The sequence below is a fragment of the Camelina sativa genome, chromosome 12, assembly GCF_030686135.1.
Source record: "Camelina sativa cultivar CO46 ecotype springtype chromosome 12, ASM3068613v1".
Classification (NCBI taxonomy): domain Eukaryota; kingdom Viridiplantae; phylum Streptophyta; class Magnoliopsida; order Brassicales; family Brassicaceae; genus Camelina; species Camelina sativa.
Window position 1 is genome coordinate 12,590,818 of NC_141891.1, and position 12,946 is coordinate 12,603,763.

Genomic DNA, 12,946 nt, shown 5'->3' on the forward strand with positions numbered 1-12,946 from the left:
TCGTGCATACTAAGAAGAAGATGTTGTCTTTGTTATAAAATAAAAACATATATATATATATATACTAGCTTCTTTGTTTCATTCCATAATGAACAAGAAACCAAAGTGGAGAAATAAAAGAGTCGATGCGAAGAGTGACGACGTCATTGTGAATGCTAAAACCCTTCATTGTATTGTATGCATAGAGACACATATCCGGAAATGAGATAGAGACCTTATCCGCAGTTCCTAAAATAGTCATTCTAAAGCATAAAATTAGGGAATGACAAGGATGATGATTTAATCAGTAGAAGGGGAAAGAAAGATCTAACCATCTTTAAAACTATGTTCCTTGGGTTCTGTCTTCATTTAGTTAGAACCATCTATCACATTGTAAGTGATGTTGATGTGTTTATTATCACATTGTAATTGATGTTGAGTTTTTTGTTTTGAGGAGAAAAAGAAAGAGAAAAAGAAAAAAAGCATTCTTGTTATAAGTAACTAGGAAAGCGACCCGTGCGTTACGGCACGGGGAGGTGAAATCCTAAATTGAAATTTAACATTTGTAATTCATCCTAAATTCTTTTTTTTCTCAATCAATTTAATCATTTTCACTTCTTGCTATTGCTTTCTGTTGATTAAAAAGCCAAAGATTCATTTCAATGTTATTATATTTTATGTTGTCACACACAAAAGTGAGCCTTTTTTAGAGCTTGATTTACTATGAACATTACTTTTAACCATATATAAAATTTCACTTATGTTTGTCTCCGACCATATGGTGCTATATATTGGTATCCTTTCTTAATTCGCTATTAGAAATTGTCTTTGTTGTTGATCATTATCAATCGAAATACATACGAGGCTGCTTCTCTCTTGGTTTATTTACTGTATCGAAAAAATACTAAATGCCACTTGTCGAAGGAAGGTCGAAGATTGGCAGTGCCGGCCCGTCCATAAGGCAGCCAAAGCATTTGCTTTAGGCCACATCTTATATTCTAATTTTTTGGATAAGCTTTTAAAGAATTTCTCTTAGCAAGATGGTTATGTAGCCTCAAAATACATCCAAGTTAGTGGTTTGAACCCCAAATAGGCATTATTTTTATTTTTCTTTTGTTATTAACTTTTAATATTATATTATTGATAGTTCATAAATTTAGAAAACACTACATATTAAAATTGCTTTAGGCCACTATTTTCCTAGGACCGGCCCTGAAGATTGGGATCGGAGTAGATGGCTGGATTGAGTTTCGTTTCCCCTTCACTTTGATACGCGATTTCTATTTCCATAGATTACTGATTCACAAATCACAATCAATATTCCGATGCTGTAAGCAAGTGGAATTTGTATACAAATGACTATGAACATTACTTTTAACCATATATAAAATTTCACTTATGCTTGTGGATGTTTTTTTCTCTGACTTATGTACAATACCGAGTTTTATATGACCGATCAATCAAACTTAATTGGTTAGTATAGAGTAACTCACATTCTTCAGCTACAACTTTTAGATATATATATTTGGTTATAATGCTTTCCAACGTTACATGCATGTTGGTCTCACGTTTTCCCTCAGAAGACCCCCTTCTTTCCTCCCATTTAATGGGTTAATCTTGATTGCCTTATTTCCTACTAACACATTTGATACATGGATTTGTAATATTTGCTTCAAATCACATAACAGACTAAGAATGCATATAGACAAAAACTTGTACACTCATCAACTATTCAATCAAAGCAATTCCATTAAACTACAAAAGTTCAGAAAATTAATAAAATATAGAACAGAGGATTTTTTGTTGGTCTCTCCCAATCCATCTCATTCCACCGTGTCGGCTGCTCTCCTTCCAGGCTGCATCCCCCTCTATTTGATTTCCCACTTATGTCTATGAATCGGTACCATCATGTTCTTCAATAAACGACAGCGAAAACGAAGTCGATTTGGTGAAACAGGTGATAATAATATCTCACCTTTTGATGTTCTCTTCTTTAGGTTAAACACTAATTTTATAAATTTCTTGCATTTTCTTTTTTTTGGCAAATTCTAGATCACTCTAAAAGTGACTGTTATACATTATGTTTTTAAAAAGTTGTATATAAAGATTAGAAAGTCATCAAAGACTAAATAAGTTACCTTTAGTAGATATTGTCTTTCTAACTTGACTTGTTATTTGGTCGTGCTTACGCTTTCTAGAATTTGATTTTGTGTTGTCACAAGTATGTCTGGCTTTTTCTTTGGCACTCTCTATTTCCATGCTCATTTGTAATATTTCTATATATTATCAAATGTTTGATACCCAGAAAGTATAAGAAATTATAATTCAACTAAAATTTTTAAAAACTTTATTTACAAAAAATGTAAACTAACCTGGATCATGAACATCTAATGGACATCCTACAAAAAAAAAAATAATAATAATAAAATAATAACATTTATACCATGTTTGTTAGAAAAAATAAATAGGTTAAAACAAGAACATATATAAAATTATAATTATACCATGTTCGTTAAAAAAATTTGGCTTATCCGTAGCTCTAGCATCACTACATATCATCATGCCTCTCTTATATTGATTTTGGTTTTTCCAGAAAGTCAAAAAAAAAAATCTGCACATTGAGAATCAAAAACATTAGCCATGCAAAAAATATGGCACACGTACTTAATAACAATAGCCATGCAAAAACATGAAAACCGGAAAGGTTATAAATTTTGAAGAGACTAAAAGTTAACAAAACTAAGATTAATGTATAAACTTAATAGTGTCAACTAACAGTAATTATAATCTAACCGAGAAACACTACAGGTCATTCACAACAAAAATATTAAATTACCTTGAATTAGAGATTGATGCTTGAAAGTTAAAAAACACTTCAATAATACAATTCTTTAGTATTCAAAAAACAATTTTTTGAAACTTGTTTATGTAGTCAAGAAAAGTTTATATATAATAAACAAAGAGGTGTAAGATATAGATGTGTGAAATGTAAAGGTGTAAAAATTAATAGATGTGAAACATAGAGGTACAACAAAGAGGTGTAACACATAGAGGTGTGAAATTAAAAGGTGTAAAAATTAATGGATGTGATTTTTGAAACCAGGAGGTACAACAAAGAGATGCAAAAACTAAGGAAGTGTGATTTAAAAGGTGTAAAAGTTAATGGATGTGATTTTTGAAACCAGGAGGTACAACAAAGATATGCAAAGACTAAGAGGTGTGATTTAAAAGGTGTAAAAATTAATGGATGTGATTTTTGAAACCATAAGGTACAACAAAGAGATACAAAGACTTTAGGTGTGATTTTTGAAAAATGGGGGTGCGACGAAAATATACATGTTCGTTTGAAATTCTACATAAATTTTCTTTTGTTTTTTTTTTCTGCAATCACGTTGAAACTAACTACATGCGCAATTTACCAATCTTGTTTGACCGACCTCTCGGAAAAAGATTTAGTCATCAATTACATTTGTTGTTCCCAGTTACATTTGTGCTGGGGTCCTTTAAATAACTAATTATAGTTAGGGGGCTGTTTTGTTATAAAAAAAAACCAAAAAAGTGATGAAAAAAAATGAAAATGAAAAGTCTTTCTAGTTGTTTCTCATTTTACACCAAAAAAAAGAGAGAAGTGAAAATGAAAAGTCAGTGCCGCTAATTGCAATCACTGTTCGCTACTCGCTATGAACCTCCAAGTGGAGCCACGACAAGAGAAGAAGAAGAAGAAGAGGAAGAAGAAGATTAAGAACTCGTCGCCACCACATTCGCTACCGTCGTTTTCTCTACTTCCGGACGAAATCGTCGTGAACTGTTTAGCCCGGATCTCGCGGTCGTACTACCCAACGCTCTCAGTCGTTTCCAAAAGCTTCCGCTCGATTCTCTCTTCCACAGAGCTCTACGCAGCCAGATCTCATCTCGGAACCACCGAGCAGTGTCTCTATGTCTGTCTATCGGATCACAAAAGTTCTCGATTTCCCCAATGGTTTACACTCTGGATTAACCCTAATCGAACCTCGCCCGACTCCATGATTAGGACGAAGAGGAAGAAGAAGAAGAAGACAATTGGACAGTTGTTGGTTCCGATTACCTCTTCTAATTTCAATTCTCTGGCACATTCCACCGTCGTCGGCTCAGAACTTTATATAATCGGCGGACAAGTGGATACATCACCGTCCTCTGCTGTGAGGGTCCTCAACTGTGGCAGTCACACTTGGCGCGATGCCCCTAGCATGAATGTAGCCCGGAGAAATGCATCCACTTGTGTCTACAATGGGAAAATCTATGTAATGGGAGGATGCCAAGGATCAGAAGAGAAATGATATTAAGATGTTGATTGTTATTTCATAAGGAAAACCTAAACAGTGGTTCCTTCTTTAAATACAACTTCCTTAATAGGGCTACTAATAAAACGATTGTGCATTGGTAAAGACACAACAATGCTTCATTTATTTAACCTTCTACTCCATTCAGTGACTTTCCTCTCCTTAGCCACTTTTAACTTGATTCTGCTTGATCCATTTCCTTGCATTTCTTCCCTTGGTTCTAGTCTTCTTCTTCATAAAGGCAACCGGTACTCTTAATCTATCAATACTCCTCCGCAGAAGACTGATCTTGTCCTCAAGATCAAAATCCGGAAACTGTTCCATCAGAACTGTAAGTGGTTCCCAAGTAGACTCGGTGGACGGGAGCCCTTTCCACTGCACCAATACCTCTGTTTCAGTTCCTTTAACCGACCTGCGGATATCTGTCAAGGTTTCTGGCTCCGTTGCCCATTCCAAACTAGGTGTGAGAATTGGAGGGAGCTCTTGCGGCTGGTATGGTGCAGGAACAGCCCTCTTCAGTTGGGAGACATGAAAAACCGGGTGAATGTTGCTATGTGATGGTAAGTCAAGCTTGTAGGCAACACGACCAATCTTCTGCAATATTTTGTAAGGACCAAAGAACCTCTGCGACAGTTTCTCATTCCTCCTCTGCACCAATGAACTCTGTCTATAGGGACGCAGCTTCAGATAAACCCATTCTCCCACCTCCATGTCAACTTGACGCCCGTGTTTATTTGCCTCTTTCTGCATTCTGTTTTGTGCCAACTCCATGTTTTCTCGCAACTCAACCAGGAGACTATCTCTGTCCTGTAAGAGCTCCTCCACCTTCGCATTTGGAGTTGGTGTATCTCCATAACGAACCAACTTGGGTGGTGTTCGCCCATACACAGCAAAAAACGGAGTGTTCTGGATAGAGGAGTGAAATGAGGTGTTATACCAGTATTCTGCCCATGGTAGCCACTGCACCCAACCCGCCGGACGTCGACTGGTGAAACATCGCAAGTAGGTCTCCAAACACCTGTTTACCACTTCAGTTTGACCATCTGATTGAGGGTGATAAGCAGTGCTTCGGTTCAAGGATGTACCCTGAAGTGTGAACAGCTCCGACCAGAAATTACTGAGAATGATCCTGTCTCGATCAGACACCACACTCTCTGGAAACCCATGAAGCTTAACCACTTCTCTGATGAACGCTTCAGCCACAACCTTCGCCGTGTACGGGTGTTTTAAAGCAATGAAATGCCCGTATTTACTCAGTCGGTCCACTACCACCAAGATCGAGTTAAACCCTTTAGATTTGGGCAATCCCTCCACAAAGTCCATGCTAATGTCTGTCCATATCTGTGTTGGAATGGGTAGTGGAGACAAAAGTCCTGCTGGTGACAGTGTTGAGTACTTGTTCTCTTGACAAATCTGGCACTACATGATAAAGTTGACCACATCTTTGCGCATACCACGCCAGTTCACCTCTGATGATAAACGTTTGTAAGTTTTCAAAGCCCCTTCATGACCTCCCACGACAGTGGAGTGGAATTGCTCCAAAAGCTTTGGAATGAAGGGAGATCGCCTCGGGATAACCAAGCAACCATTCTTATACAGCATGCCTTTCTCCAAACTGTACCCAGGTTGAGTAGGAGATTTGTTCTCCAGAGCATTCAAGATCGCACCCAACCCTTCATCCTTCTTCACTTCTTCCAACAACTGATCCTTATCCAAGTTCAAAGGTGCAGTAAAGGTGAGTTGGCACAGTTCTTCTCCTCCTGGTTTCCTGGATAAAGCATCCGCCACTCTATTTTCAACCCCAGGCTTATATTCAATACGGTAGTTCAGACCAATCAACTTGGCTGCCCATCGTTGCTACTTGAGATAGCCTTCTGTTCCAGTAAATGCCTGAGGCTCCTTTGGTCTGTCTTAATCACAAACTCCGGACCTGTCAAATAGTGTTTCCATTTAACCACCGCCATTACAATTGCAAGTAATTCCCTCTCATAAACTGACTTGACTCTCCCTTTTGAAGAGAAAGCTTGGCTAAGGAAGGATATAGGTCTCTTATTCTGTGACAGAACCGCTCCAATGCCCGTTCCTGAGGCGTCTGTCTCTATGGTGAACTCCTGATTAAAGTCAGGCAGTGCCAGCACTGGTAAACTGGTAACAGCTCGCTTGAGATGGTGAAAAGCGGTAGTAGCTTCAGCGGACCACACAAACCCATTTTTCTTGAGAAGCTCCGTTAGTGGCCTAGCTATCTGACCATAATTCCTGACAAAGCGACGGTAGTAGCCTGTTAATCCCAAGAATCCCCTCAACTCCGTTATGTTCTTAGGAATAGGTCATTGGAGCATAGCTTCTACCTTCTCGGGATCTGCTGCGACTCCTTCTGCAGATATCTTGTGACCTAGATACGACACCTCAGCGTTCCCAAACGTGCACTTCTTTGCATTGGCATAGAATTTGTATTGTTGCATCAAACTGAGTATTGTTCTCAAGTGTTGCAAGTGGTCTTCCAAATTAGCACTGTAGATTAAGATATCGTCAAAGAAAACAAGGACGAACCGTCTGAGAATTGGCCTGAATAGATCGTTCATGATACTCTGGAATGTGGAGGGTGCATTTGTCAATCCAAAAGGCATTACGAGGAATTCGTAATGACCTTGATGTGTTTTGAAGGCTGTCTTCTCAATATCAGTGCTCTTCATTCGTATTTGGTGGTAGCCTGACTTTAAATCCAGCTTCGAGAATACGGTAGCTCCTTTAAGTTCATCCAATAACTCCTCTATTACTGGAATTGGGTACCTATCGGGGACTGTCGCCTTGTTCAGTGCACGATAATCCACACAGAACCGCCACCCTCCATCCTTCTTCTTAACTAGTAGCACTGGACTGGAGTAAGGGCTAACACTGGGTCTTATTATCTGAGCATCCAACATCTCTTGTACCAGCTTCTCAATCTCATTCTTCTGAGTGAACGAGTAACGATATGGCCTGAGATTGATTGGCGTAGTTCCATCTTGCAAGTTAATTGCATGCTCACGGTTCCTTGTTGGCGGTAGGCATTGAGGCATCTCGAACACAGACCTGAAAGAGTTGACCAACTTCTGAATCTTCGCGACTTCTGGAATTTTCTTATCAGGTTGTTGCTTCCCTTCAAACAGCGTAGTCAGCTCCAAAAGGTATGCTTCCCCTTTATAATGAATGACCCTTTCCATAGAATGGAGCGAAACTGGTCCTTTACTTAGTGAGGGATCTCCCACTATTGTAACCCACTTGTTACCAATTTTCCAGCTTAGTGTCCTGTTTAGCCAATTAATTCTGGTGTCACCCAGAGTAGCTAACCATGAGTATCCCAGAACCACATCAGTGCTATTTAACTCAATCACTAACAACTCCTCCATTATTTCCACCCCTTGTATCCCGAGTAGTGTTCCTGATACTCTGCCTTTTCCCTTTAGGATCCTTCCTCCACCTACACGAACTCCAAACGGACGGGTAGTAGATATGGTCAATCCTAACTCAGTTATCAGCCCAAAATCAACAAAACTTCTAGTAGCTCCTGAGTCAATCAACACCACAACATCTCTATTTCCCAACTGCCCCATCATTCGCATAGACTTCTCATCAGTCAACCCAGAAATAGAGCTAAGAGATAAGACTTCATATTCTTGTATCTCCTCTGTCTCAGCTTCCTGATTTTCTTGAGGCTGCACTTCATCCACGGCATCCCAGTACTGCTCTTCTTCTTCTGCTACCTCAAGACTCTTCAACTTTTGTTGAGTTCTGCAGCGGTGACCTGGGAACCATTTATCTCCATAGTTTTTACACGGGTTGTTGTTGCGAGGTTCAGTGCCCCCTGTAGGTTTATTGAAATCTCTGTTAGGTTCCTGAGGCCGTTTACCTTGAGATTGATCAACATGTCTCACAGAGCTTGTTCCTTGACCGTGAGAAGATGAGTAAAAAGACCTAACCGATGTCCTTGGTTGCAGGCTGGTATTCTCACTCTCTTGATGCTCTATCATCTTAGCGGTGTCTACTATCTCTGCCAAATCAAACGGTCTACAACGTACCACCTGATCCCTTATACTCTTGTGTAACCCTCGGAGGAAGGCTGACTCGAGTACGTCATCAGAGACGTGAGGCAGTTCCACTGCTATCTCCTCAAACTGCTCACGGTATTCCTCCACACTACCCCTCTGGTGAATACTCATAAGTTGGTCCAACGCCAACAACCCTCTACTCGGCTTGAATCTTACCTTGAACTTTTCCATAAAATCCTTCCAGCTACCAATTCGTTCTCTACCATACGTCATCCTCCACCAGGTAACGGCAGAGCCGGTAAGACAAGAAATCGCCAGGTCTATCTTAGCATACTCCGGTGTTCCCCTACTCGCAAAACATTTCTCTAATCGAAAAAGCCAATCTTCAGGGCTCTTACCTTCGAAAATGGGTAACTCCATAGGGCGGTTTGGGTATTCCTGAGCATAACCCTGAGGAAACGCTTGCTGCTCTGGCGGAGGAGCTGAGAATCGCAAGGTCGCGGGTCTGAGGTGAGATTCCGGTTCTGGGTTTGGTAAGATCCCCACGGTAGGCTGACTGCTCGACCCATTCATCGGCGTCGTCGTCGTTGGCTGATAGTGAGCCACCGGAGCTGGGCTGTTAAACCCTGGAGGGACCGAAGACTCGGTGATGACCCCAAGAGTTTGGTTGCGCAGGATCTTGTGGAGCATATCCTTGATGAACGTGATGTCAGCATCGTGACGGTTCACACGCTGTTCCAACGAGGGAGACGGCGGTGACGTCTGGGAGGATAACTCGAGTTCGCTTGTTTCAGTTTGAATGGCTTTTCCCGTGTCCACTTGTTGAGGAGCCATTATCACTCTCAACGAAAGCACCACTTGTTAGGTTTGGAGCCTAACTAGAATAGATGAGAAGAGAATAAGGTAATAATGCGCCTGTCGGCGGAGAATATAAGGTAAGAAGAGAAATGATATTAAGATGTTGATTGTTATTTCATAAGGAAAACCTAAACAGTGGTTCCTTCTTTAAATACAACTTCCTTAATAGGGCTACTAATAAAACGACTGTGCATTGGTAAAGACACAACAATGCTTCATTTATTTAACCTTCTACTCCATTCAGTGACTTTCCTCTCCTTAGCCACTTTTAACTTGATTCTGCTTGATCCATTTCCTTGCCTTTCTTCCCTTGGTTCTAGTCTTCTTCTTCATAAAGGCAACTGGTACTCTTAATCTATCACAGTCACACTTGGCGCGATGCCCCTAGCATGAATGTAGCCCGGAGAAATGCATCCACTTGTGTCTACAATGGGAAAATCTATGTAATGGGAGGATGCCAAGGATCAGAGGACGAATCATGGGCTGAGGTGTTCGATACAAAGACTCAAACTTGGGAATGCCTCCCTGATCCGGGTACTGTGATACGTAAGTGTTCCATTAACATAATCGCAGAGGTTGAAGGAAAAATTAACTTTGGCAATAATAAGGAGATGTATGCTTATGACACGAAGCTATACAAATGGGAAAGCTGTGTACACAAATTTGCAACTGTTTGGAGGTTAGATTGTATGATTGAGAATGTATCCTATTTGTTTGATACTGATGGTCTATATTTTCACTGCGGCGAGTTCCATTGGCATGACGAAGAAAAGGGTTACTGGGAAGGGATGAATGGGTTAAACTCACTAGTAGAGAAGTACATGAAGACTGGTGGTTCAATTCCTGGTACGACTGAACTAGTTAGCTGTGGTGGGAAACTCATACTTTTATGGGAAGGTAATATGAATCGTAATCCTAATAATAGGAAGAAGATTTGGTGCGCGGTGATCGTGGTAGAAAAGCGTGATGGAGATGAGGTTTGGGGAAATGTTGAGTGGGTTGATGTTGTGCATATTGTCCCTGATTCATGTCGACTCCGGGAATGTGCCGTTGTTTCGGTTTGATTGACTTTGCATCCAAGGTATGATCAATCGTTCTGAATTCAATATCAGTAGTTTGTAGAATCTAAAACTGTAGTATCCGAAAATAGTTGTTTTAATCTGTGACTTTAGCAAAACAGAGCCATCTTTGGTCAATATCCCTGAGTTTGGCCTTCATCATCTTTCTCTTTACTTATAATATATACATGGAACCCTTTTGGCTAAGTCACTGGAGAGTTTGAGCTTATTTTGTTTGATAAAAATGTTCATTCTTCCTTTTTACACTTTGCCAAAATTGGAGACTATTAAGTATTTTTTTCCCCTGTATGTAGGACTTAGCATGAATGGACTGTTGGTCAGTTTGGAAAGATGAGATGGAAGAGGCGGCAAAAGGAGAGCAATAAAGAGTGAAGGAGATGATCAATTTGTTATAGTTAATAGTAGCCACATTTTGTTTAAGTAGCTATTTCGGCAAATTAGTATTTCGACTTTGGATATAATTTATCTAAACCCTTGTATTGACGAATCTGATTAGTTGTTTTGTGCTATCCATCTTTATTGACACAGATTCTTCTCATGAAGAAACCATCTTTCACACTTTGTCTTTGGGTTTCTGTGACTTTTGTCTTCAATTAGTTAGAACCATCTGTGAGAACTGAGATCAATTCTCTCCTTCCGAAGTGATTTAAATGCGGAGGAGCTTAGCACCGTTTAAGAGTTCCGAACTGAATTGAGAGTGTTTGAATAACTGAATTGTATTGTATTTCTTGAGAGAAAAATTGTTCGATCCCCTGAAATGACTCCCCCCCTTTACATATTTATACAGACAAATTAATTACCAAATTAATGCGCAATTAATTTTACGTGATTTTTGCGTCCTAATTAATACACTTGAATGCAGGAATCTTTGACTGAGCTCGAGCTGCGAGCTAACTTGATATGTTACTACTCCGCTCTCTTCCTTTCTATGGGCCTAACGGGCCGTTCCGAGCTGCATCCTCAGCCCGTTTAATGTGTCCGGCCCTGGCCTTTTGCCTGTTTATCCGAGATGATGAATCGTGGGTACAACACCATCCTCGTCAATTAAAATCATGAGTTGTGTGTTTTAACATTATAAATATGAAAGTGATGTTGAGTTCTTTGTTTTAAGAAAAACAAAAGCATTCTGTCTAATATGTTACAGTTTGCAATCTCATCGGCTGTTTGTAAGAGGAGGGGCTTTAGTGATCTAATACAAAAGTAGAGAACAAATTGGTAAAATATAACATCTGGGTTGGATTTTTTGTAGTTACCATTACAAAACATCTTGGAGTTAAGGGTGTTGTTTTGGGTTCTTTTCAAATAACTAATTTTAGATAAGGGGCTGTTATGTTATAAAAACGGACAATTCTTGGGTTCACTCCTAAGGTGAACCCTTTTGTTCAGTTCTCCTTATTTTAGCCAATGAGAATCTGACATATCATAATATATTTAAGAATCTATTTATTCATCTTCTTATAAAATAAGAAAACAAAATCTGTATACATTATTATAAAATTTAAAACTTAAACCGCTTATTTATAAACTCAAACCGATATATAATTTCATTCTAATTGTAAAATCTAAACCCTAACCATCTTATTTGTAAACCCAAACCGACATATAATTTTGTTCTAATTGTAAAATCTAAACCATAACCATCTCATTTGTAAACCCAAACCGACATATAATTTTATTCTAATTGTAAAATCCAAACCATAACCATCTCATTTGTAAACCTAAACCGACATATAATTTTGTTTTAATTGTAAAATCTAAACCCTAACCACTTCATTTGTAAACCGAAATCGACATATAATTTCGTTTTAATTGTAAAATCTGAACTCTAACCACTTCATTTGTAAACCCAAACCAATACATCATTTCATTCTAATTGTAAAATTTAAACGAATCCAATATTTAACTTTCCTTAAAAAAAATTATACAGAATTTGTTTCCTTAATATGTATTGCTTTTTAATTTAATTTTGATTTATTTTTTTAAACAAAATAATGTATGGAAGATTCTGATTGGTTGATAAGGAAGAAGTGAACAAGAAGATTCACTCTAGGTGTAAACCTAAGTATTTTTCTATAAAAACATCTTCATAGTTAAGCGGCTCTTGCATTTTTTGGGTTCACCATGGGGTGAACCTATCTTATTCACCCCTTTAAATTAAGGAAATAAATCTTAATTAAGGAAATAAATTATGTAGATCAATCAATTTTAAAATTGTTAATTTTAATATTATATTACAATTTTTAATTGTCACATCTAAATCCTAACCATTTTTTATAAATCCAAACTAACATATAATTTTATTTAATTGTAAAATCTAAACTCTAGTCACTCTTTTATAACCCAAACCGACATATATATATTTTTTTAATTATTAAATCTAAACCCTAACTATTCTTTTGTAAACTCACACCGACATATAATTTTGTTTAATTAGAAAATCTAAATCCTAACCATTTTTTAATAAATACAAACCGACATATAATTTTTAAAGTTATAAATTTAAACCCTAGTCCTCTTTTATAAACTCAAACCGATATAGTTTCCTAAATAAAATATCTACATAATTTATTTCTTTAATTTGTTTTGTCTTTTTATGTTAATTTTAATTTATTTTTAAAAATATAATATAACATGATATATTGTTGTATTCTGATTGACTAATTAAAAGGGGATAAATGAGACT

At 38.1% G+C, this 12,946-nt stretch overlaps 1 protein-coding gene across 1 annotated transcript; it reads left to right on the forward strand.

Annotated features, from left to right (window-relative positions):
- Window positions 1-3,506: 3,506 nt before the first annotated feature.
- Window positions 3,507-10,248, forward strand: LOC104733474 (F-box/kelch-repeat protein At4g19865-like). The gene is given in 2 exon segments (XM_087477985.1): window positions 3,507-4,304; window positions 9,655-10,248. Coding segments are annotated over 2 exon segments (1,239 nt in total). The 5' UTR covers window positions 3,507-3,659.
- The last annotated feature ends 2,698 nt before the right edge of the window (window positions 10,249-12,946 follow it).